General features: G+C 40.7%; 1 protein-coding gene across 1 annotated transcript in view; it reads left to right on the forward strand.

Annotated features, from left to right (window-relative positions):
- Window positions 1–280: 280 nt before the first annotated feature.
- ANKRD55 (ankyrin repeat domain 55) overlaps window positions 281–24,265 on the forward strand; it is a 52,552-nt gene continuing 28,567 nt past the window's right edge. The window contains 6 exon segments of the mRNA XM_018077209.2: window positions 281–320; window positions 7,357–7,479; window positions 9,314–9,444; window positions 11,532–11,641; window positions 14,940–15,000; window positions 18,658–18,786. Coding sequence (XP_017932698.2) covers window positions 281–320; window positions 7,357–7,479; window positions 9,314–9,444; window positions 11,532–11,641; window positions 14,940–15,000; window positions 18,658–18,786 — 594 coding nt within the window.

Here is a 24,265-nt window from a genome sequence, read left to right on the forward strand (position 1 = left end):
GCTCGTAGGCACTGCCACTCGCTGAAGACCTGACATTTTTCAGAATCTCAGTTAAGCTTCCAGGGACGTCCTTTTAGGAAGGTCTGTGACAGCATACAGTGTTTCCATCAGACTCTTGCCTTGTCTACAACCTGCAGCCGTAAAAGCGAGTTTAATTCTCTGACAAGAAGACTGGCAACAGCTGTCATTGCACCGTGTACTGTAATACATGAGATTCTTCCCACAAAACCCTGGAGATGGCATTTGTCTGGTCTGGTTGTAAATAATGAGATAGATCACAATGGATTTCAGTTCATCATCAGTGTTTGATCAGCACAAAGGTAAGTCACCTGCTGCTAATTTCAAAATCCTTTGGTCCTCCCATGTGTCCCATGCAAATGTACTAAGATTACTTGACAGAATGAATAACATAAATTTTTGGAGAAGAACAGTTTTATTTTGTTTGCACATAAAGGAATTCTTCCATCGGTTTCAGACAGATATTTAAGTCTATTATCTACAGTGATTTTTAAAAATAAAATTTTCAGCAGAATAGCAACAACATCTAATTACTCTTATGCTTAGCATTGAGAGATGGATGTATATATTTTTATATTGTATATTAATCCTCTTATGGATATATATTAAAAGTTATTGCAGTACTTGCAAACAGCAGTTTAAAATGGAGTAAAAATTTAACGATAGCTGATATTCGTAAGTCTACATTAAAAGGATTAGGTGCTGACAAGTGATCGACTTCGTTTTGGCAAATCTAAGCTGTATAGGTGAGTATTACCACAATTGTGCATTTTGTATATCATTAAGCCCCCTAACGTGAAGATTTTCTACATGGTAAGGTTGCTGTGGAAATACAGATGTATCTTTGTTGTCTGTTTTGAAGTTAAGTGTTGTATCTTTATTTGCCAGTATAAGCTTTTATGTTTTACGGCTTGATGTATATTACAAGTGCAGTGGCATCCTTTTTATGTTCTGAAAGCATGAGACTGTCACTTTGATCATCCATGTTGCCCCAAATTCTCTTTTAAGTCAACTTGCCAAATACTGTGTGTGTAGTGGGCACAGTTTCCAGTGCACACCCGCAAAATGTCCAAGCTGACACGGCCACGCTGGCCCCACAGTGAGGGTGCTGGCTGTGGAACAAAGATGCAGGGCAGGAGGAAGACAGACACTGTGGTGCCCTCTGGGCAGCCAGGTCCCACAGGTTGTACTTTTGTGCTTGCCTACACTTCTTTGGTGAACCCAAAGTAAGTATAGCCCTTGGAAAGTGGTGGTTTTGTGGCTACCTTTCAGCCACAGCAGCACTTAAAGCCTGAGCGAATCTTGGGAGTACTGGTTTACACCAATCCAGCTGGGACCCACCCCCATGTAGTGGTGGGGAGGGTGGGAAGCAAAACTGAGTGACAAGAGATAAAAACGTACTATCAGCAAGTATAAAGGAGACAGGGAAGTGCAATGGTGGAAGGGATACTGCAGGAATAGAGACAGGTGCTCCTAAGCTTGTGAATGACATAAGGAGCATTTTCCCCAGCAGGACATAGGTGTGGAGCTGTCTGAGCTTCTGCAGCTCCAAACAGCCATTCTCAACCTCTACTTGTGCAGCACTAGGAGTATTCCCTGTGCCACATGCTGACTCAGCAGGGCTCAGGCTGGGGAGGCAGAGAGGAAACCCTGCATGCTCAGTGCCATGGAGATGGCTGCCAGGGAGCTATGGAAGTCATGCGAGGAATAAGGCTGGAATATCATCAGGCCTGGGAAGGAGAAGTCAAGTTTCCAGATAGTTAGGGGGCAGAGAGCAATGCAGGAGACTACTGACCCTAACCAGCTTATCCAGATAGAAGTGAGAGAGCTGGAAGGCAACATCTGCCTGTTGCCTTTGGTCCTAATCCTCAGCCCCTCCTCCTGCCAGGACACTCTCCACACTGACCCATTCTAATTCCTGTCCAGCATCATCTCCAGTCCATGTCACACTCTACTCATAGCAAATCCTCCAGATAAATTCACCATATCCCCTTCACCACCACTGCAGGAATGCTGGCTCATTAGGTGATTGGTGGCTTACTGCTTGCCTTCCCAGCTAGCTGCATGGGAGGTGGATGGGGAGCAGGAGCATAAAACACACAGCAGTGGGACATTGAACTCAGTGGTTATCATGCAGATAGTGTTCTGTTCAAAATTAACAGTGTATGGTGGATTTTATCTAAATACCATCTTAATTTTGTGGCACAATACTGATTTAAGCAGACATAATTTTTTTAGCAAGGGGAAGGGGAATGTCTTTCATTGGAGCAATTTATAACAATGGAATAATAGAAACTAGCTTTCAAACAGACTAGATTGATATCTGTTGGTCCAAAAAAATAATTCAACCCTCCCCACAAACCTTTTTTTCTCCACAACACACATCAGAAAAATCTCCTTGCTACAGATTAAAAAAAAAACAGCATTCCAGGCTTGAAAATCATATTGTCTCTTTGCAACACATCCTATAGTACTGCTCATTAATATCTTATAATACTTAACAATAGTAACAGCAACATCGGACTTACAGTAGGCAAGCAGTACCCAAACCAGAAACCCCTTCCCTCTTAATACTGCTCAGTGCATTTAAGTAAATGTGTGCTGTTCCTGGCTTCAAGTGTTTACCAGTTAAACAGAGAAACTAGACAAAGGCCTGCACTGGTACATACACAGCCAGGCAAAGATGGGGATTATTACTTTGTTAAAAATTCCATAAATCCATAATATTAAAGAATGAATTACAGTTTCCAAAAACTGCACTCATCCACCCCCCACTGACCCTTGGCACTGATGGGCTGAAACCAAACAAACTGCCCAGTATTGTGTCCTGACAACAAAGTGTAGGAAATCACATAAGGCTAGTGGTGGAGACAAGGGTTTATGAGAGAGAGGGGAGTAAATTACATGCATAAATATTTCTTCTTCACAAGGAACGTAAAATATCCTATTATCTTGTCTTTGGTTTTCTGTACTTTGTGTTTTAGAAAGTTCTAAATCAGCCATTGTCAAGCTCTGGCAAGTTTATTTAGACCTTAAAAATCCAATGCGTCAGAAAGCATGCACTTATATACATCTAACATGCACTTTGTAGAACAACATATCAGCTGACATCAGAAACTGTGTAACACATGCCTTCTTCATAGGACAGTCAGAGAAGAATTAATATCACAAACAGCATAATTTCATTGTTCTGAATCCTGTGATCATTGTGTCTCTCTTTGTATACCCCCTTTTCTGATCAAAAGACAGCTACTTTGTCTTGAAGAAATGACACACTTTTAAAACACTGTGGCTTATTTCAGATAGACTGGCTTTTAACTTTGATTCTTTCCCAGGATTTTAGCTACAAAAGATGCCACAACTATGTCATTTGGTCTTTCCTTCCAGACCTTTCTACACTGCTGTTGTGTCAGCCTGCAGTTTCTCCCTTTCTCTATATGCAGGCTCTTAGTTGGACATTCTGCTTTCCTGAAGCTGACTGACAGCTTCCTTTCACCAGTAGCACAGCAATTTTCCAAAATACAACGTAAAATGTATCTGAAATGGGACTGGCATTTATAGAATTGCAAGACAGTAATGGAGTAGCTCTAGCATATTTGAAGATGGAGGATCAGGCATTTGGCGTTCACAGTCCCTTTATGCCACATGTTGCTGGTGCCCCAGCCACAGCCAAGCCCCCTGGCAGGGTAAGCTCACAGAGGGGGCGAGGGACACAAGCACTCAGTACCTAACTGTTGCCTTCTGCAAAATGCCCACTTTCCAAACCACTCCTCTTCTGTCCAGGGAGGTGTCTTCGAAAAGAAATGGCCTGTGAGCTTTGTGCCTATGTTCTTTCCTTCCTTGACAAGGTAAGCTGGAGGAAGATGAAATGGTAGATGTTGTGTCACCTGGAACCAAGTGCATCCAGCATAAATGACGTTCAAGCCCTCCTGGCATTTTCTGCTCCCTATCATGTGAAGCATCAGAAGACTATATATGTCTTCCTCCTCACCCACCATGCAAAGCCATATGGATCATGTTAAAGACACCCACTGGAAATTGTGGAATTAGTGAAATTAGGAATAAGTCTACTTTATATCAGATGCATAATATGGGCACTCACCAATTCCTCCTGGCCCAGGCTCCCTTGCCAGCAGGGTGTCAGCCTAGTCCACCTGACTCTCCTTGCTGTGACAGCTAGGACTTGGGGGGGAAATGTGAATCCTTGAGGCTTCATGACCCCATCCCTTAACAGGAATGGAGCCTGTGTTCTGCAAGATCAGACATGGGGAAAACTGTACTCATTCATTCATCCATCCATCCATTCGTTTAGCGTTTTGCTTCCTCTCCTCATGTAGAAGGATAATTGCTCTGGGGAAAACAGATTCAGCCTAACATAAGCAAAGGCACAGGGGAGGTGTTTTTGGTTTTACCTAGATGATAAGGGGCAGAGGCAGTCAGAGACACACATGAAGGTGTGCATCCATGTCCTCATCTTCCTGCCATACCACCCTCCAGGTAAGCAACTGCTGTGCTCAGGAGATAGAGATTTTCATTTTGTGGTTGGATTTCTCTGCTCCTGACACACAACAGGAAGATATAACAGTACTTACAAGGCAAAAAAAGTACAAAATGTGTAATGTATCAAAGGAGGTGAGTGCCCCTTTGATTCACTGTCTCAGTACATCTGATGGTTTCTTTCCCAATGCCAGCAGCATCTTTTCTGTACCATACCCAGCCAGTAACCATGCACAGCTGTACACGACATGCAGCTGTGGGAGGGCCTGTGTTGGTGCTTATGGCTGGCACCCCCCATGTACCTCCAGAGACTAGTCAAGAGGAACAACACAAGCAGTCAATGTCTGTCCTGTTTCCTTGCCTCCCACCCAGCCCAAATTACACCTCTCTTCGAGTAAGGGACTAGTTCAGACCTGAGCTTGTTACTAACGTGTTTTTGCTGAGTTTGCCATTTGTGAAAGGTGTCTGCAGGTCTGATGTGATAAGGAAGTATTAACTGGTCCTGTGGTAAAGTTACTTCTTTTTTTCATATATACTGGTCACTGATGATGACTCTCCAGAGGCAGTGACTCTTAGTCTCTCCTGATCTCCCAGGCACAAAGGACAAATCTTCTGAGCCAAATGAATGCTTCCTTCAGCAATAGACTCCTCAGTAGAATAAAAAATCAAGTTAACATTTTTATTCACAAATTTTATGAAATCTGTAATTTAAAATACCAGTTAGAAGAAAGAAAATAATCAGGTTCTCTTTAGTTGAGAAGCAATGGAAAGGGAATCTGTGGCAAAGGCAGAATTAACATTAGCTTTCTAATTTTCCAAAGCCCACAACCAGAGCTCCAGCTTTGACAGACTAACCTATTCCAGAGTAAGAGCAGATTGTGTTTCCATGGCAGCCAAATTTTGAAGTCCAGAGTGCTGATTGCACCACAGGGAGAGAAGGTCACATGTGGGAATTAAGCTGTAACTCCCAACACAGATCTCATGCAGGTTCATCTGAGGCAATGTCTGATCACAATGCGAATAGTGTGGCTAATGCTTTACAATAATATTTAAAGATCACTCAAAAATATGTATGACAACGTTTAAAATATTATATCAGTGCATTAAGAATAATGTATTATTTGATTATGATAAAGACTTTATACAAACTTTTCAAATTCTGTTTAAACTGTCTCCATTTTTTCTGCACAGCTTACATAGTCATGCTATCTCCAGAAGATAGAACAGTACAGATAAGTCACCAGTCACTTTATCTGTCTTTCCTTTGATCAACTCTCTAGTGTGATTTAGGTGTCAGTTTTACTTTCTCCTGTTAACAAGGTAGTGCAGCGACTGGACAAATTATATGCTCTGTAGCTCTGACCCTGGCCTGGTTTCACCTGGGATATAATTAATTTTCTTCTTAAAAGCTGGTACAGTGCTATATTTTGTTTTTTAGTAAAAGAGTAATGTTGGTGACACAGCAACTTTAGTTGTTGCTTGGTACTGCTCATCCTAAATCAAGGACTTTTCAGTGTCAGCAAGCAGGAGTACAAGAGGTGGGGGGATCATGGCCAGGAGATCGGACCCAAACTGGCCAAAGGGATTTTCCATACCACAGGCCAACATGCCCAGTATATAAAGTGGGGGGATGGCTGGGCATCAGTCAGCAAGTGGTGAGCAGTTGTATTGTGCATCACTTGCCTTTCTTTGTTTTTATTCCTCTCTATTTCTCTCTCTCTCTCATTCTCTCTCTCTCTCTCTCTCCCTCCTTTTCATTACAATTACTTAATATTATTGTTGTTGTTGTTGTTAGTATATGTTACTTTATTTCAATTATTAAACTGTTCTTGTCTCAACCCACCGATTTACCTTTTTCTGATTCTCCTTCCCACCCTAGCAGGGTCAGGGCAAGGACTGAGCGAACAAGGGCTCCAGACAGAGTTCCTGTCTGAGGTTAAACCACAACAGACCCTCAGCCACTGTGAACAGCTGAGCTCGCTGCAGCTGTACTTCTTTTTGAATTAACAGAGATCAGAAACATGAGATTGTGTCTGACCTAGATATACATATCTAGAGCATTTTACCAGTATGTCTGATTTGATCCAGCGCCAAAAAATTAACTCTTTTGACTCCTAGAGTTAACAGCTTAATAGTCCACTTGAAGCCAAAGGAGATGTAGGCATGTGGAACATAGGATGACCAGTCTGCAAGCAAAGAAGGAATTATTACATTAATTTCTCTAGAAAGAAAAATCTGAGGAGCGTTCGGGAACAGGTCCTGCAAGGCATTGGTTTAAATATTAACTCACACTGTAGTTGCCAAACAAAATAAACTTATCGTGGGTTCCAAGCAATATTCCATTTTTCATTTCTGCAGAAATAATCAACACAAACTACTGTTGCCAGAAGTTCACTCCTCTAAGAAGAGAATTCCCTTGGACAGCACAGGGAAGTGAAAAGCCTTGGTCTTCTGACTGGTGCAAGAATAACATTGAAACTGAAAACATCTGGGTCCTGATTTCTTCCTCCATCATAAGAGTGTAGCCAGCAACATTATAAGCTAGTTCAGTTATTACTTCGTTGTTTCTCACGTCCTGTTACATTAATGTTAGTATAATTTCTTATAAGAGGTGGAAACTTTCCAGAAGTTTTCTTAAGTCCTTTCAGTGTCCATGTCTGAAAGTTTTTGGAAGACATTGTGGTGACAAGTTCCAGATGACTAATAAAGTCCACAGTGATGTTTAGATACACTTTGTTCCACCCCAAGTCACATAGTCATTAAAACTCAGTGAGATGTGTCATTATTTTATAATTTTTGTACTTGCTCTCTGCTTACTCATGACATGCTCCTTTTCTGCAGCTGATGCAGCAGAAGAGATTGACTTGACTGTGGTTTACCAAGCAGCAGCCAATGGTGATGTGACCACACTGATTGCAGTGATTCGGGAAGATCCTTCTATCCTTGAGTGTTGTGACAGAGAGTGTTGTGACAGAAGGCTGGGTTTGTTCTCAGGAGACTTGTTGCTTCAGCTTGCAATTAAATTTTCCAATTTTTCATCCTGATTTTTGTGTGCAGAAGATTATATTTAGTAGTAGAATAAATTTGAGTTATTCCACTGGAAATGCACAGTTTGGAGATTTCTTTCTGCATGTAATTGTAATTGCAATTTTTATACGGATTCAAATAAGCTGTTTTACTATAAATAGACAGTACCATTAGTTTATCTTATTTAGGGAGGTGCTGAGAAATTGTTGTCATTTCAGGGAAGGAAAAAAAATATTTTTATCAAAGCCAAAAGCCATACATTCTACACATTTCTGAAGTAGGAGATTACAGTCTTTGTACTTTAAAAGTATGTGTACAGTCACAGCTTGAATGATTTTGTCAAGTAATTTTTTGCCAAAGGGTTGGTTGTACAGTGTGCAGTCATCTACATAATCTGTTTTATCTGTGAGATTATGGTCATTTTGTGTTCAGGTTACTATTTAATGCTTAGTTCTTGTACATTGGCTGAGGTTTATATGCATCTATTTCCCAAGTGAATTAGAGCCACAGATCCCTGGAAGCTGTTCTCAAGAAAGACTTTGTTTATCAAAAGTATTTTTTTAATTGCAGTCTCTTCTATATGAACATTGTCTATTCTAATCTCAAACAGTTTTTACTAAGCTACTGGGGTTTTTTACACTTTAAAGCAAACATTCTAACTGTTATCATTAAAACATTTACTAGTCAGTAGGGAAAAGCTTAATCAAGATAAAATACTCTCAGTCTGGACCTTTAAGGGGAGAGGGACTAGATCCAAAGGGTGGGTGGAGTAGTGGGTGGAGATGGGCTGATCAGCAAATAGAAGTATTTCATCTCTAGAATTAACTTGTTTGCTACACTGTACATACAAATGTAACTAAAGACGAGTTGTGCAATACAAAACACATAGGTCATATCCTGCACGTCTGTCAGAGTCTGTGTGACCTCAGGATGAGTAGCACATTTCCTCAGCAGTCTCACTGAATCCAGTAAGAATAATTATTCTTCAGTTGTGTCTGAAGTTTCTAATAGTCTTATAATTTCTAATTTTCATGTTAACTTCTATATTCCCAGCTTAGTGATTTTAAATTGGTTTGTTGGATTCTGCAGGAAAATTTCTTGCTGTTTTTCAGCGGTTAACAGACTGGAAGGAAGAGGAAGCAATTAAATGACATCATAATACTCTGTGATGAGAGTCAAGTATTAGGTTTGAATGTGGATTTCAGGTTTTTTACAGCATAGAAATTGTTTGCAGAATAATAAAAAAGTTCTTAAGAAAACAGAAAAGAAAATATCCTAGAACAAATCCAGTGTTCAAATTAAGTTGTTGTCTACATAAAGCACCAACTGGCACACATATACCTTTGCAAGGGACAGGGCTTGATTTCATAATTGTTTTGAATACACAGGGAAAGAACAAAGCTGGCATTTGAGAAGATTAGCCAAGCACCATATCTGGCTACTAGTCATTCTGAAGACTATCAGCATCCAAAATGGTGTACAAAACCAAAAGCTCATTTTGGGAACTTGTCAACAGAAAAGCGCTTTTTCCTCCAGAGGAAGAGTTAATGAGGCAAAGCTTTTGCTAATGAAGTCACAGTCTTTTTAAACTTGGTGGTCAGCAAGTGGCATAGCAGTTACTTCTTGCTTACAAAAAGCTGAGTACAACTGTTGGACAGTTGCCAGAGGAAGAATTTGTTAATTTGCCAGTGTTAACATTAGCAAATAAGAAACTGTATCTTATGGCTTTGACAAAATTAAAATTGTAAAAAAATTTGGCTTTCTTCCCCAGGTTGCACCCCTTTGATGCATGCTGTGTCAGGATGCCAGGTTGATACAGTGAAGCTTCTGTTGAAGATGGGAGCAAATATTAATACTCAAGATGCCTATGGACGTATCAGTTTATCTCTGGCAACTTATCTGGTACCAAGACTTGGGGGAGAAGGATGGAGTGAAGAGAGTAAATATGCAGACCAAAAAGAGATTTCTGTTTATACTACAGAAGGAAAAAAAGTGCAAAACATTTGGTTCTAGACAACAGTGGAATTGGTTTTGAAACTTTACTATGATGCAAAGCTGGAGCAATGATTATTAGAAGAGGATCAGGACTCCTGTCAGAGTGTTCTTTCTCTTTCAGGCTGTAAAATCAGTGCGTGGTATGAGGATCTCAGTAGGATCCAGGGTCCTCTGCGTGGTTTCAAGAAAATCACTTATTTTCTGTGCACTGGAAAGTCCCCTCTTGTTCTTAATATGCAGATTAACTTCTTTCCCTCCCACAGTCAGCATCAGATATTTATGCTCCAGTGAGGGCATTCCTGTCTCAAATTCTGGTGGTCAGCAGGCTGGTGTTCCTGCACACCACATAAGCCAAGGCATTGCTTCTTTTCACTGTAGGGCTGGACTTTGCGTGGCCAGGCTGAGAACTGAAGTTCAGGGTGCTGCAAGTTCCAGATATTCAGATCATAAGCAATCCAATCCCCTGATCAACCTACATGCAAATGACAGTAGGGGCAGACACCTCACTGAGACGTTTGGGAAGGGAGATGTGGCACACCTTTCTGAAGCAACAAGGATGGTCCTCTTCTCCTTGGTCTTTTACTCCTTGCAGAAGGTAATTCAGGTTTCAGAGAGAGAATGGGGACCAAGTTAGCTAAGCAGAGTGAGCTTCCATTATTATTTGGACAGAAAGAAGGAATTTTCACCCATACTGCATAGTATGAGTTATGGTTGGATGACTGCCAACCCATTTAAACAGGTCCTGTGGCAGCCTAATTAAATGACATCCCTTGCATCTAGTTTCTCCCTGAAAATTCAGGATAAAAAAATGCTTCTGCTTAGCTTTGCAATGCTTAGCCTGAAAATAAGCATAGAAAATAGCAAAAACAGGCAGTCTTATCCAGTGCAAGGAACATGCCACACTTACTTGAGAAAAAACATTTCCTCTGCAAGATATTTCTAAAGAATTCCATAATTAGTGTCATGCTCCTTTTTTCCTTCCTCCTTTCCTGGAGGAGAAAAAATATTCTTTGGAAAAAAAAAGAAATTACTGGAATAGATTTAAACCACCCAGGCTTAGAAGTTTCCATTTCTGTTTCTGTGATGGATATAACCAGAGATCTAGGGAGCATTTGGCTGTGATGTCTGTCCAGACTGACATGTCAGTCCAGAACTGAATTCAGCAGAGCTGCACAGTCACAATCACATGCAGGATTTGGTGGTCTTGTATTTCCACTAAGAGCTCCAACAGGCATGTACTGATTGCACCATTCCACACCTTTTCCATAAAAATGCTAGTAATGCTAATCCAATATAGCTCATATAGGAGGGAATGGTCTTTACCAACTGCCTGTGGAGATTTTAGCAAAACACTCAAACCAATGCTTGATTTCCCTGGGACTGAAAGATTTACGCAGTTACAACTTACAACCAGACTGTTTACTTGCTTTTATGCTAGGGTGATCAATAGAGGGTTTTAGTCCAAGAACTGATTCATCCCATCTGTTTTGGTGCTGCTTTCAGTCTAACATTGTCACAAATACAAACTTTTGCAACAACGTTCATAAGACCACACTCTGAGGTTTTTACTAGTCATTTGCCATCCCTGCTAAGATCTCACAAAAGAAATGAGATTAAATGTGCATGTTCCTGGTTTAATCTAGCATAATTGTATTCCCATGCAAGAATATGTGTAGCATTTACTAGTGATACAGGAATTAGCAGTGTTTTAATCACTGTTTAGGCAGTCAGTACTTGCCACAGCTGCAGAAAAAAACAAAGTACAGTGTAAATGAAACACCTCACCTTATCAGAGAAATGAATGACCAAGCTAGTTTGAGACCTGGGCTCTGAAGGGAACCATTCTCAGTGCTGAGAAACCTCAACTGGACGAAAAAAAGGCCAGTTCCTCTGCTGTCAGAAATGGCTGCAGTCACACACAAATGCCAGCACCAACAAGAAAAGATTTGGCCTGATGCATTTCCCTTTCCTGTTTACATGCTCTTGCTTTTTAGGGCTGGCTGGAAGGCTGTGTCAGCTTGCTCAGGAACAGTGCTAAGCAGAACATACCTGACAGAAATGGGAGATTGCCACTACACGCTGCAACTGCAGAGCCTGACATGAGGTATGTCCCAGGGTCCCACAGCTTTTGCTGGCTGAATCTCAACAGGTAGTCAGCAACCTAAGGAGAGCCCATGTCAGGAGGAATAGCTGTGACAGCTAAACCTGTGTGTGACTTGCTGCTTTATTCAGTGGTTATCATGAAGAGGGTAGAGAGGAAGAAAAACATTGTACCACACTTGTGTACCAGAGATTGATGGCCAAGTAAAGTGAGGAGCCTGGTTTAAGATCACAAGAGCTGGAGGGGGGTAAAAATATTATAACAGAGGTTGAAACCCTGAGTTTCCCCACCCAACTACCTTTCTGCTACCTCCTCATATGAAATAGAAGGTGATTCTCTGGTCTTCTCCTCTGAGAAGAATGGCAAACATGAGAAAAATTTGCCACACCACAACTTCTTTGAGAGCCCCTTCTTATAAAGGGGAAGTTGAGGATTAGTGGTCTGGCTCATTTTTAACTACTTTTACTGAAAGTGGAGTAAAAACTATGAAGTGCCTTCACAAGAACTCTTAAAGATTCTCTTTGTCTCATTCCAGCCTGTGACAATAGGAAAGTTTAACAAATTTTGAGTTGTACATCTGAATAAATTCACTCAAAAAACTCTCATAAGTAAAGAGGGATGGGAAGACATTAGAGACAGGTAAAATATTCAGTAGATGCAAAACGTTCATGTGACTTAATCACTGAGTCTACAGTTTTGCTGCTGTCACCATATCATACCAGCCCAGACCCTGCGCATTTCTGCTGATCTGCTCTCCAGCCTTTTTTACTAGCTTTATTAATTTTCCACATTATCATTCCTTTTCATGCATCACTTGGAGAGAATAGTTTGAGATTTCTGCAAAAGTACAGATCACTATCATTAAACAAAGCCAACACAGAAAGAAGGCAATGTTTGTACAACATGACCATGCTGCTACTTGAAAGGGAACAGTAATCTGCTTTCCCAGTAGCACATTGGATTCCTTGAATGTTTTTCACATTCTCCATGGGTACAGGAAGACCTTTCTTTGCTCTACACAGCAGTTTACCAGTTTATAAATTCCTTTTCCTCTTTATTCTCACTGGTTTGCCCCGTGCCCAGAACACATACATGGAGCACCAAAGGGTAGGGCTTTTCCATTGTGGTCACTGTCACTCTCTTGAATCCTACATCATTGCCAAAAGGGAACATGCAGTGGTCAGCTATGAAATGCTTTTTCAGCCAAGTCTGAAAGCTGGCAGTCCACTACTACAACCTTATGTGCTGGAGGCAGCATGTGAACTACATGGAAGGATAGAGACAACTTATGTGTTGATTTGATAATTGATTTATGTGCTTCAGTGCATCCCACAGAGCCTAACAGGCAAGGTGGAAAGAGAATCTGTTCCTGATCTATGCCTTTAAGAGCAGATATCAGAGAAATCTCAGCAGCATGGTTGGGTGTCTGTATATTTAAATAGCAGCACTTATGTTGCCATAATGGTTTTACAACGTAAATGAGCCAAAGTTTGTTATTGATGAAGGTTCTGCATTCAAAGAATTAGATTTCCTTCACATACAGTGGTTTCATTGATCATATCTGGGGTTGGACCATTGAGCCCTGTATCAGATTCTAAAACTATGTGATAAATGGGTTTTACAAGCATATTATGGTTATCTCACTTTCTTTCTGCTCAGTAGTCCATTTTTACCAGGGCCTGTTTTCAGGCACTGAATTTCTGAGATTTTGAGTGATTGTGCTAAACAACCACAAAATCTCTCTTCCCTTTTACAAACATTTACCAAACTAATCACAGCAATCCTAAAGCATTGTCCTTTTCAGAGTTCCTATAGTATGACTCCATTCAGAAAAGGAGGTGTAACATCTCTTTTCTACAAGTATTTGTATCCATATGCAGAAGTATTTGAAGCCAAGCAAAATCCCTACACCGGGATCTACCCAACGATCACTCTTTAGGTATTTTCTGCATTAAAAAAGCTTGACTTTGGACCTTTGGCACCCAAAGAAGGTGTTAACAATGAAGAATCTTTTCAACTGCAGAATGGCAGCTTATTCTTTTGAATAATTTACATATCTAGTTCTTTCTTACTGGTAGGGGAGAACAAATTTGATGTGCAACATTCTCAACTTGATCTGATCCACACACCTGAGCACAGTTCAATCCAGAAAATATACTGAAAGTTGTTGAAGCAAAAGCAGCAAAGTTTTTCATTGCATCTCCTATGCATGGGGATAAATGAAGGGTTGTATACATTAGTCTGTGTGTTCTCTGTACATTTGTCAGACTTCTTTCCTTTACACCTCATCATCTTAATTTCCTTGCAAAAGAGCATGCCTTTTTAATGTCCATGTTTTGAAGATTTCTAGCAAATTCACAACCTCCAGATGAGCCACAGAACTGCACAATGATCCCCTAGGATATATCCTTCCTCTTGCTAGAATCATAAGAACTGTACACTCATGTTAGGATGTGTGCTATTTGGCTTTGTTACAGCCTGTAACAGTATGGTGTTTTCCATTTCCATGGTCCAACCATGTACATGATCCAAACACTTAGCCTCCTACTATAAAACACAACCATCTTTGCCAAACTTTGGCAAAGTGGTTTCAGAACATCTTCACAGGATACCAAAAGGAAGAGAATAGTAAAATCCATGAAGTGTTAAAAATATTATTGCACTTGAATAATATTTCATGTAAGTACTTTATTGTTACTGTTCCCTCCACCAGAGGGGAGTGTTTGTAGTTCGATATTCAGTAAAATGTGAGCCCCTGCATTGCTCTGTTTTATAGCATAATAATGGCCCTATTGCAGAGACACACTGTGAGGCCTTGTAAAATACTAGGGTTTGTGTGTGTAAATATCCCGTAAGCATTGTTTACACATGCACATACACGCAAATGTGTACACTACATCACATTACTTCAAGAGTTAAATAGAGTGAAAAAATCCTTGCAGAAGCTGGCATTTCTGTTAGTTTAAGACATTATAAAATAGGTTGACAGCAAATTGCTAAGCTACCAAAAACTGCACATGTGTATAGTATTACACACCCTGATTCTGGCCTGGCAATCAGCACAAGAATTATTCCTAGTGGATCTGCTTTTAATTCCCAGCACTAAACTTTCATTGTTACAGTAAGCTACATAGTCCTGTTTGTTTTTCTCACATGACAAAGCTTAGACCAAAGATTCTGACCTGTGCCCATCACTGATACTGATTTCTCACAAAATTGCACATTTTGTTTTTTAAAAATCTGTCAGTTTTTCAAGTTTAGTCAGGAGTACAGCACACTGACTGTGTCGTTGCTTCCACAGGCTTCTGAGTGTGCTTCTGCAGCAGTCAAATCTTAGAGAAATTAATCATCAGGCCAATGAGGTGAGTGAGTTTGTTCTACAAGTCACAGTCCCAGGCTCTGGGGGCTTAGAAGTCATTCTGTCCAGAAAGAGTCCACTGTACAATCACTTTTATGATGAGATTATGCACTAATCAAAAATGTCTATAATGCTTTTGCTGAACTCTGCAAAGTATTATCTCATTTTTCCTACTACACATCATGCACCTATAGACTAATAAACCATCTCCATATACAGGCAACTATGAAGTACCTTGAATGAGTCTCTTAAATCACTTATCAAGACAGTAATTGCCTTTGATTCTTCTGCAGTTAGACACTGGACTGAATCTCCAGCTTTACCAATCCTAAGTGTTCAAGGCCAGGTTGGATGGAGCTCTGAGTAACCTGGTCTAGTGGAAGATGTCTCTGCTCGTGGCAGGGAGGTTGGAACAAGATACTCTCCAAACCATTCTGTGATTCTATGATTCCTTGATCCCATCATTCAACTACTGATCTCAGGAAAAGTATCAAAGAGCTGGTATTACACAGAACAGCCACGGAACTACAAAATTTATGCTGTTCTGTGATCCATACAGAATTATGTCCTGTGTGTATATCTGTAGGGTACATAGGAGACTATTAACCTCCCATGTATATTTTTCTCCAAAGAGAGAAGCCAAGACACAAGAGAGATTCTGAGTGTCTTTTCATGTTTCACTTCATTCTAACAATTGCTCAAGGACATGTCTCTTCTCCACAGTGCCAGAATGGCCAGAGGGCTGTTGGTATTTCCTCTTGCTTATCTATTGGAACATTTGCACACCCTCCTCTCAGCATCCTAAACCAGACATATGCTTTGTCTTGGTGTAGAATTATGTTGCTAATGAATTGCATGAAACAATGGGTCATAATTTCAAGCTGTAATGCTTTACTGTAATGCATTGCTACATGCAATTTGGAACTTTTAGTCCATCTCACTGTCATTTGGCACTGACAATGTATTTGTTCAAGAGTCAGTACTAAGCCCTGAATACTCATGCTTTCTGAAAAATGTGGGTCCTCACAAAGGATTGCAGCTAATAGAGCTTTTCTCTTGGCATAAATAAAACACTTACGTTTTCCCATCTGACACTTGGAAAAGACACCCTGATGAATGCATGAACACATAAACAGTAAGAAATACATCTGGAAGTTTCATAGTTTCCACAACTGTGGCTTTCTATGGGTTTACTTACGAAGCCTGTGAGATGACAATGTGAAGAAACATTCCTTGAAAAAGCCTTGAATCTGGGCAAATCTGTATTTCTCACTGCCGTTTCTTGGCTTTTGTCCTTTTATGTCCCCCATTGCTCCTTATTTTTTGCATCCTCATTTCATCCTTATGTTTGGCTGTCTCACCGTTAAGATTATATTATGCTGGACCTTCAACTTTGACAGTTTTGACATCACTTTCATGCTTCCTCTCACAGTGGTCTACCTACACATGCCACTTAAGGGTGGTAATACTATGCACAAATCAAACAGTGTGGGCTAGACAGCCAGACAGCTGTTGCCTGCTGTAGAAGGCCCACATATGTGAGCTCCTGCTACAAACAGCTCAATGCACTTTGCTCAGTTGGGTGCTCCAAAAGGACAGAGTGCTAGAAAGGATGTAGAGAACGAAACAGGAAGCTCTGTCTGAATCCTTGGTACTGCCACATGGCAAGTGTCAGATGCAAGAGCAGTTTGAAAAAGGATATACAACAAAAGGAACAAAAAAAGGACTACAAAGATGATAATAGTTATAGAGCAGCTTCCTTTCATGAGCAGGCTAACAACTAGAACAAACAAACTACAATAGGACTTTCAACCTGGCAACTGTGTCAAAGGGACAATATAAACCCATGGTAACATAAACTGCATAGAGAAGATGAAAAGAAATTCATTACTAAATGGAAGGCTTTTTTCATATAGAATTACAGGAACACCTACAGAAATTACCAGGTAGTAGTTTCAAAGAAAACTAAACACTTTTTCAGAAAATGCATGACCCTGTGGAGGTCTGTGGAGGTCTAAATGTCGTAGGAAATCTTTAGCCTGATTACCAAATATTAGGTAGCAGTATACTGTCAAGCCTTATTTCTTATATTTTTGCATCTGCTACTGACCTGTTTGAGCTGTGTCCCTGTACTAGGGAGATCTTTGCACTGTACCCACAGTTTTACATTCTTATGGTACAGCTGATTCTGGTGGTTACCACAGTAGAAACAGAAAGAAAGTTGATTTTTCAAGGATCTTCTTTGTCCATATCAAGAGAGAGAGAGAGAGAGGATGACAAAAAGCTGGCCTAGTAGAATGTAGCTTCTCCTTTTTCAGTGATTTTTCCTGCTCTCAAGGACCAGCAATGAGTACCAGTTTCCCACCTGGGAATCATTTAAGTGAAGCCTCATATCACTCATTCATATCACTAAAATACTGAGTGTCTGTCAACAGTACTAAGTCCCTTGTGTCAAAATCTTAGACTACTGACATCACTGGCAAACCTCCCATTAATTTCAGTTAGAGCAGGAGCTTACCCTCAAGTTTGGTTTTACAAAATCAAATTAACCCCCATAATTAAGCTTTGCAAACCATAACTAAAACCAAAACTGCTCTTGTTCAACCGCTCTGTTTCATCATCACACAGACTTAAGCCACCTGGGGGCTTAGAATATACCCGATGAATGAGAGAAATTAATGTTAAGGCATTCAAGCTTTTAGTCAGAAAATCACTGCAAACAACCCCCACTATTAGTGCACTGATAAGCTGTCTGTATCGATTTGTTATAGCTCATAATTTACCTGAGTTGTTATCAATTGGCTTTACAGGGTTCTATTTCAAGTTTTAATTTCTTTTCCACTTTTATCATTTTGGAAACCAAACAAGAGCCTTGGAATACATTTTGCCCACTAAGAGGGAGTAAACAACACCTGCCCAAAACAAAATGTAACCACACCTGAAAAACACTAGCAATTTTTAATAAACACAATAAATGATTAAATTTATCTAGAAAATCTTAGTTATTATGGATATAGAGTAAAATATAGGTTTATGTAACAATGCTCATGGTGCAAATACAGGCCATGAATTCTCTGATCTACCAAGACTGACTGGATGCAGCTAAGATGGAATGAAGATGCAGGTGAATAGCTTATCATTCACTTTGTTTTCTCTCAAAACAGTAAATGTAAGACATTTATATTGTGACTTTTTTGTTGACATCACTGTGTCAGTTCTTTATCTTGCAGACTAGTGCCAGCTACAGTACTAGCTTACAATGTTTATTTTGGATCAAAGATAAGACCAAACATAAACATCACACTGTATAATGTCAAAGCACCAGTCTAAAGCAGGCTTTTCACACAAGATCCAGGCTGAGCGGTGAGGAACTGTCTGCCAGCCATCGTGGTCCTGACCAAGCACTGTTTATAACATGATATAGTCACATACAGAGGAAGCATTTGTATTTGTATCTATTTTCTGTAATAACTCCAAAAAGCTCGTTGCTTGGTTCCCCCTTAACCACTCCCCTAATTCAGAAGCTGCTGCTAATTATTTCAAATCAAGATGGAGAGGGAACCATCCTGGATGGTTTCACAACTGCCTAGCTTATCTATAGAGACTTGAAGGGTGCTCCTGTGAGCAACAGTAATTTCACCTCTGCGCTTGTGGCTTGCAGGGAATGACTTCACTCCACTGGGCTGCTTCCCACAACAGACTCCAGCACACCCAGACTCTGCTGCACAAGGGAGCAGACCCAGCTCTGGTGGACAAGGACTTCAAAACGGCTCTGCACTGGGTGGTACAGGTGAGCCACTGGGATGTTTACTGAGCTGAGTTGGCTACTGTAGTGCCCCAAATACTCCCGAGAAAGTTTTGGCTCTGAGCTGAGGAAAATGGATGCTAGGAATGCCCACTAAGCCCCAGTATTTTGCAAGCGGTTATAAATCAAGGACCTAGCATCTTTGGAGAGCAAGGCATACTTAATGTAGGCTTAGCACTGTTGCCCTAAACAAAGTTATTATGTATCTCACAGGGACTATGTGCATGCTTCATGTTGAACGCATGCCTAATTTTTTTAAACTAAATCAGGTTTGCAGAAATCAGCAGCTTAAATAGTCTTGGCAAAGGCTGTTGGGAATAAAATAATGTAAACACAAGTTAAAACACATTTGAACAACTACAGCTGTGGAATAATTAGCTGAAGGGCTGAGACCCTACTTCTTTGGGGAGTGGGGAAGACAAGGAGTTAAACGCATTTCCTACTGAGCTGTATGTTTCTATCTCCTGTGCAAAAAAAATTGTCAAATACTCAGGCCATCATTAGAGAAACAAACTGTAGGTTTAATCTGATATGAAACACTGTACTATGTAGTTGGTAGTAAGTGATCTAAAATGCAGCGTAATTTGCTAGGTTTTGCCTAGTTTACTGCAGAAAACTTTCCAGATGAAATTGTATGTTTTTACTTGCTGACCTGACGTAGCAAGTTCTGGTATCAGTGTCCAAAATACCTGCACAACAGATAAGCAGAAATAGAACTTGCACAGAAATTCAGTAACATTTTCATACAGTGAATAAATATGTGTATCCTCACCTTTTGGTCTAAGTTTGCTCTTCTTAAAAAAAGTGTCAACAAAGAAATTTAAAGGCTCTGAACTGCCACATGCTGTATTTGTAAAGGGATAAGGACATTTAGAACAAACCATCTGTTTCCTTCAACCACAGCCTCCCACGGATGGTTAACATGCAATAGGCTCAACTTCTGCTTTTCTGAAATAGAGGTATATTTTGGCCTCTGCAACAGGTATTGTTTCAATTCTTCTTTAATCCTAATCAATCCTAATCTTCTTTAATCCAATCAATTGGAATTGCTATTTGCCTTAGGAGACTAAAGATATCTACTCTATCCGTTGTGCATTTTTACCAGGCTTATTCCAGTTCCGGCTGCTTCCAGTGGGAAATCTCTGAAACTCATGTGAGCTCCTTCATGCTAGACAGTGGTCTGTATCACAGTCCTGGGTACGAGCTGTCCCTCTAACAGAAAGACAAAAGGCAATCCCCTTAGAGTTCTCCTCCTTCCTTAAGCTTTCTCTGATTCTGTATTTTGTACATTTTATTATTTAGTTCCACCATTAACTCCCATCCCTGTCTTTCTCTCACAGTATGTACAGAATAACTCTTGAGAAACAGGAAAATGGAAACTGCACAAAATCCACTTGGCCTCAGGTAGAGGCAAATCACAAATCTCTCTTCTTTCTCCCTTTAAACTGCTCACAGAAATCAAGAGGAAATGTGCAGGATGACCCCCCACTTTTTTTTCTTGAGAGATTCTTGCCATGAAACCTTATAAATTGCCTCATCTATCCACATACTTCTCCACATTCTAGGTCCAGAAGGGGCAATTGAAATGCCAGAGCATGAAATAGATCTGTTACTATTTCTCTTACTCAAGCTTGGCCAAGAAATAAAAACACTTTCAGCCAGCACGCTCTGCTACCCTGTTAGACTCTAGAGACTTAAATACTGTGGACAGGTACGACTTTTTCTGCTGTGATGGAGAACAGAACAACAGCTCTGCTGGATGGGATCATCATTATGTCTAATAGCCTCCTCTATGGCAGCTGGAAATGGGATATTTTTCCTTTAAGAGTTGTATGAGTATCTTTAGAGAACAAGAGACTCACAGAGCTCAGGCAGTACCAGCTGTGGTGGTTATTTTCAGCTGAATAGGGCCCAGTGTTTAATTTCATTTTTTAAAAAATGCAGTAAGGGGAAGACCAGGCACTGCAGTGAAACTTATTTCATATGTTGCAGGAAAGAGTCAGTTTATGCAAACTGGGTCGAAACAGAGCAGGGCCACATAAAAACCGTTACCCACCATTCAAAACCAAATTCTTGCGCATGGGGCATGTTTCGTATGAAGTCATTGTTCCTTGCTGGCTGTTTCAAAGACCATGTGTTTGTGGCTTTGTCTTCCGTCAGACATCATGGGCTGATCAGTCCCAGCCGTGCAACCAGACAGACCTTGTCTACAGCAAGGTCTGCTCTTTTGAAAAGCTCAAACCTCCTGCCACTCGGATTCACATCTTCAGAGCAAATGTGTCACATCAGTGTCAAAACCACTGATCACGACTGTTTGAAGTGAGAATATCTCGTGCCACATTTTTTACACATGCAGTAATGTTAAGAGCTGGTGCTGACATGGCTATTAGAAGTGTCTCTGGAGGTATTTCTCTCCTTTCACTGCAGCTAGCATTAATTACTGTAATGAAAAGGAAACACACCTTTGTAACAAAAAACTGTTAACTGATACTGGAACAAAGTCTAAAGCCATTCTTACCATTCTAGATAACGATATAGTTAAAATCCTAGTAAAATATAGTGTATACTCTACCGCATATACTGTCATACTACTTGCTATTTTACTATAACAGTATTATTAGTACCTTGGAAAGCCTTAGAAGATCTGGAAGCTTCCTACATTGCCTTGACAGTTGTCATTATTTTTACCAGAATTTTCTTTGTCTCTTTCTCGAAGACTCTGGCTCCCAAAGTCATATGATTATGTAAAAATATCAGCTTTCAGATAAAGAATAAACAAAGATTTCTTCTAAAGTGAAAAATCCAAACCTCTAGGGATAAAAAGAAAGCAAGTAAAAAGAAGCCATTAAAAATAATATTCTACCATGTGGATCTGTGCTTCTGATTTTTTAATTGGCTGCTTTGTAGTACAAAGTTTAAAAAAATTAGGAACCTACATATCTGCTCCATAGCAACAATGCAATTATCTCGTTCTCCACCTGAGAACAGAGTGAAATACCTGTAGACGTTAAACACACTGTGAAAGAAAAGCATAGGTAATTATTCATTTGTGTTTGGCTGAGCAAGCATTGCAGCTTCTCTGTAATTACTTGGAAAGTGAGAGCACACTTAAGTGTCAGGGTCTCTAGGAATAAATCTCTCTGTTGCTGGTGGGCATCTCGAAGACACAGCTGGCCACACATCCAGAGCAGAGGAAGGGGCCAGGGAAGGCAGCAGTGGCTCAGGATCTCTCCCAAGGGATCACTGCTCTCCTTCTCTCTGCCCAACACCCCATTCTTTAATGTGGGCTGCATACAGTGGAAGAATTCAGAGAGACTTCTAAAGACCTCTTGAAACTTAGATTGGCCAGAAAAGGTGCGTTTGCTAAGCATTTCTTTGACTGCAAAATCATGTTTGCTTTCTCCTTGTTTCATGCAGTTTTCTAGAGATTTCTTGAAAGGGAGAGTAGTGATTTCCTTGTTCACTAAGCTTTAAAAACAATTTTGAATATTAACAAACAAGTCAAAAAAAAATTCAATTTGCATTTTTTAACCATACCCTTAAGAAACCTCTTTCTTGTGTAAATATTGTCATTCCAGCAATGGTACAGCTGTTGCTGATGGAGGCTGGAACATTGCATAGCAGCAGGGCTCTACAAAGTGAGCTGTCAAGTGTAAAACAAGAAAGAGAGTTTGGAAATAGTTTTGAGTAAGAAATAAACTTATTTCAATACCGTCAGAAGCTTTTTCCATAAAGTGCCCTAAATATTTGTGTCAGTGTCTGCAATAGTGAATTAAATGTGCCTGAGTGTTGGCTCTGGCACTGAGGCCAACCATCATGGGACCTGTGCCCCTACTCCTAAACTCTTTTTTCTCTAAAACAGGATGGTCATATGCAGACCACCTACTGGAAACGGTCTGTGGCCCATGCTAGCTCCAGGAACTGGTAGGGAAAGTGTTAATTGACCCAAGACAAAACAATGCCAGTGAGAATTTTAAGAATTTTATGGTACAGACAACTGAGTTCCAATGCTGAGGGATGCTCCCTAGTGCTACTTAGCTTTTTATATAGCTGCAACCTATTTCTTCACTTTATGACAGTTTGTAAGCAAAGGTCCTTTTGTGATTTCTGCATGGTACAGCAGTATTGATATAAAAGCTCACCAGTACAACCAGATCATGGAAAAACTGCCTTTACTGAAATAATTGACTGATAAACAGTAAACTCTTCAAGTATGAATGTGCCATTGATGATGTAATTATACATACCAATCAGATTTTTGAGGTAATCAACTGAAGAACTCCCACTGAGCTTAGCAGGAGTTTGTCTCAGGCAAAGCCTGTATGTAAGTACAGTATAATTGCAAGACCTCTTCCCAGCACACAGTACATGTGTAACTCCACAAGTGAATGCCAGAATGTGAGTAATGCACATGCACTACACTTTTTGCATATCTACACTGTTTGTCTGATCTCCTGTGCCTGACAAAAGGCATTGGAAGACAAATGCTTCCATTTCTCTGATAAAATTAATCCTTATTCTACTGCAGAATTTTAAAATTACGTCTTTTTCAAAGCCTGTAAACATCTCATCCAGAGAAATCAGTCCTCACAACAATGTAATGGCAGGGGAAAGTTGCCAAGTAATTTTAGTCATAGTCTGTTGTGGTGAGTTCACCTTGGCTGAACACCAGGTACCCACCCAGCCGCTCTATCCCTCCCCTTCCCAGCCGGACAGGGGACAGAGTAAGGTGGGAAAAGGAAACAACACAAATTGTGGGTTGTGATAAGGCAGTTTATATTGATGCAAGAAGAAGAAAGCAAAAGCAGCTGCGTGCACACAAAGCAGGAGCCAGCAGTTAATCTCTGCGTCCCATAAGCGGCGATGGTTGGCCATTTCTCTGAGACGCAGGGCTCCAGCACGTGTAAGGGTTGTCAGCAGGCAGCCAGCAGAGACAATGAGTGCCTCCGGTCCTGCTCCTTGCCTCAGCTTTTATATCTGGGTTGATGTCATATGGTATGGAACATCCCCTTGGTCAGTGTGGGTCAGCTGGCCTACTTGTGTCCCCTCCCAGGAGCTCGCCTGCCATTGAATGTTACAGTGCTGGGCTCAGCAGTAACCAAAACATGGATGTGTTATCAACACTCCCCTAGCTACCAGTGCAGAGCACAGCACTGTGAGAGCTACTATGGGGAAATAAATTCCAGCTCAGCCAGACCCACCACATCATTTACATAGTAAATCATTACACACTTACAATAGAAAGAGTCCCCCGGAGCCCCCCCTGGTGCCGCGGGTGAGTGGTGGGTCCTGGGCTGGCTGTGTGTTTGGTGGGGTCCTGGGCTGGCTGGACTCCCCAGGAGTCCCCCCCGGCGGTTCAGGCCCCAGGCATGGCCACGACAGGAGAGTGGAGAGAGAGAGTGGGGGAGCCTTGCCGGCAGCTGCTGCTGCACACCGTGGAGGAGGAGAGAGCAGCTTCTGAGCA

Source organism: Manacus vitellinus, unplaced genomic scaffold (assembly GCF_001715985.3).
Source record: "Manacus vitellinus isolate BGI_N305 unplaced genomic scaffold, ASM171598v3 scaffold_36_pilon, whole genome shotgun sequence".
NCBI lineage: Eukaryota > Metazoa > Chordata > Aves > Passeriformes > Pipridae > Manacus > Manacus vitellinus.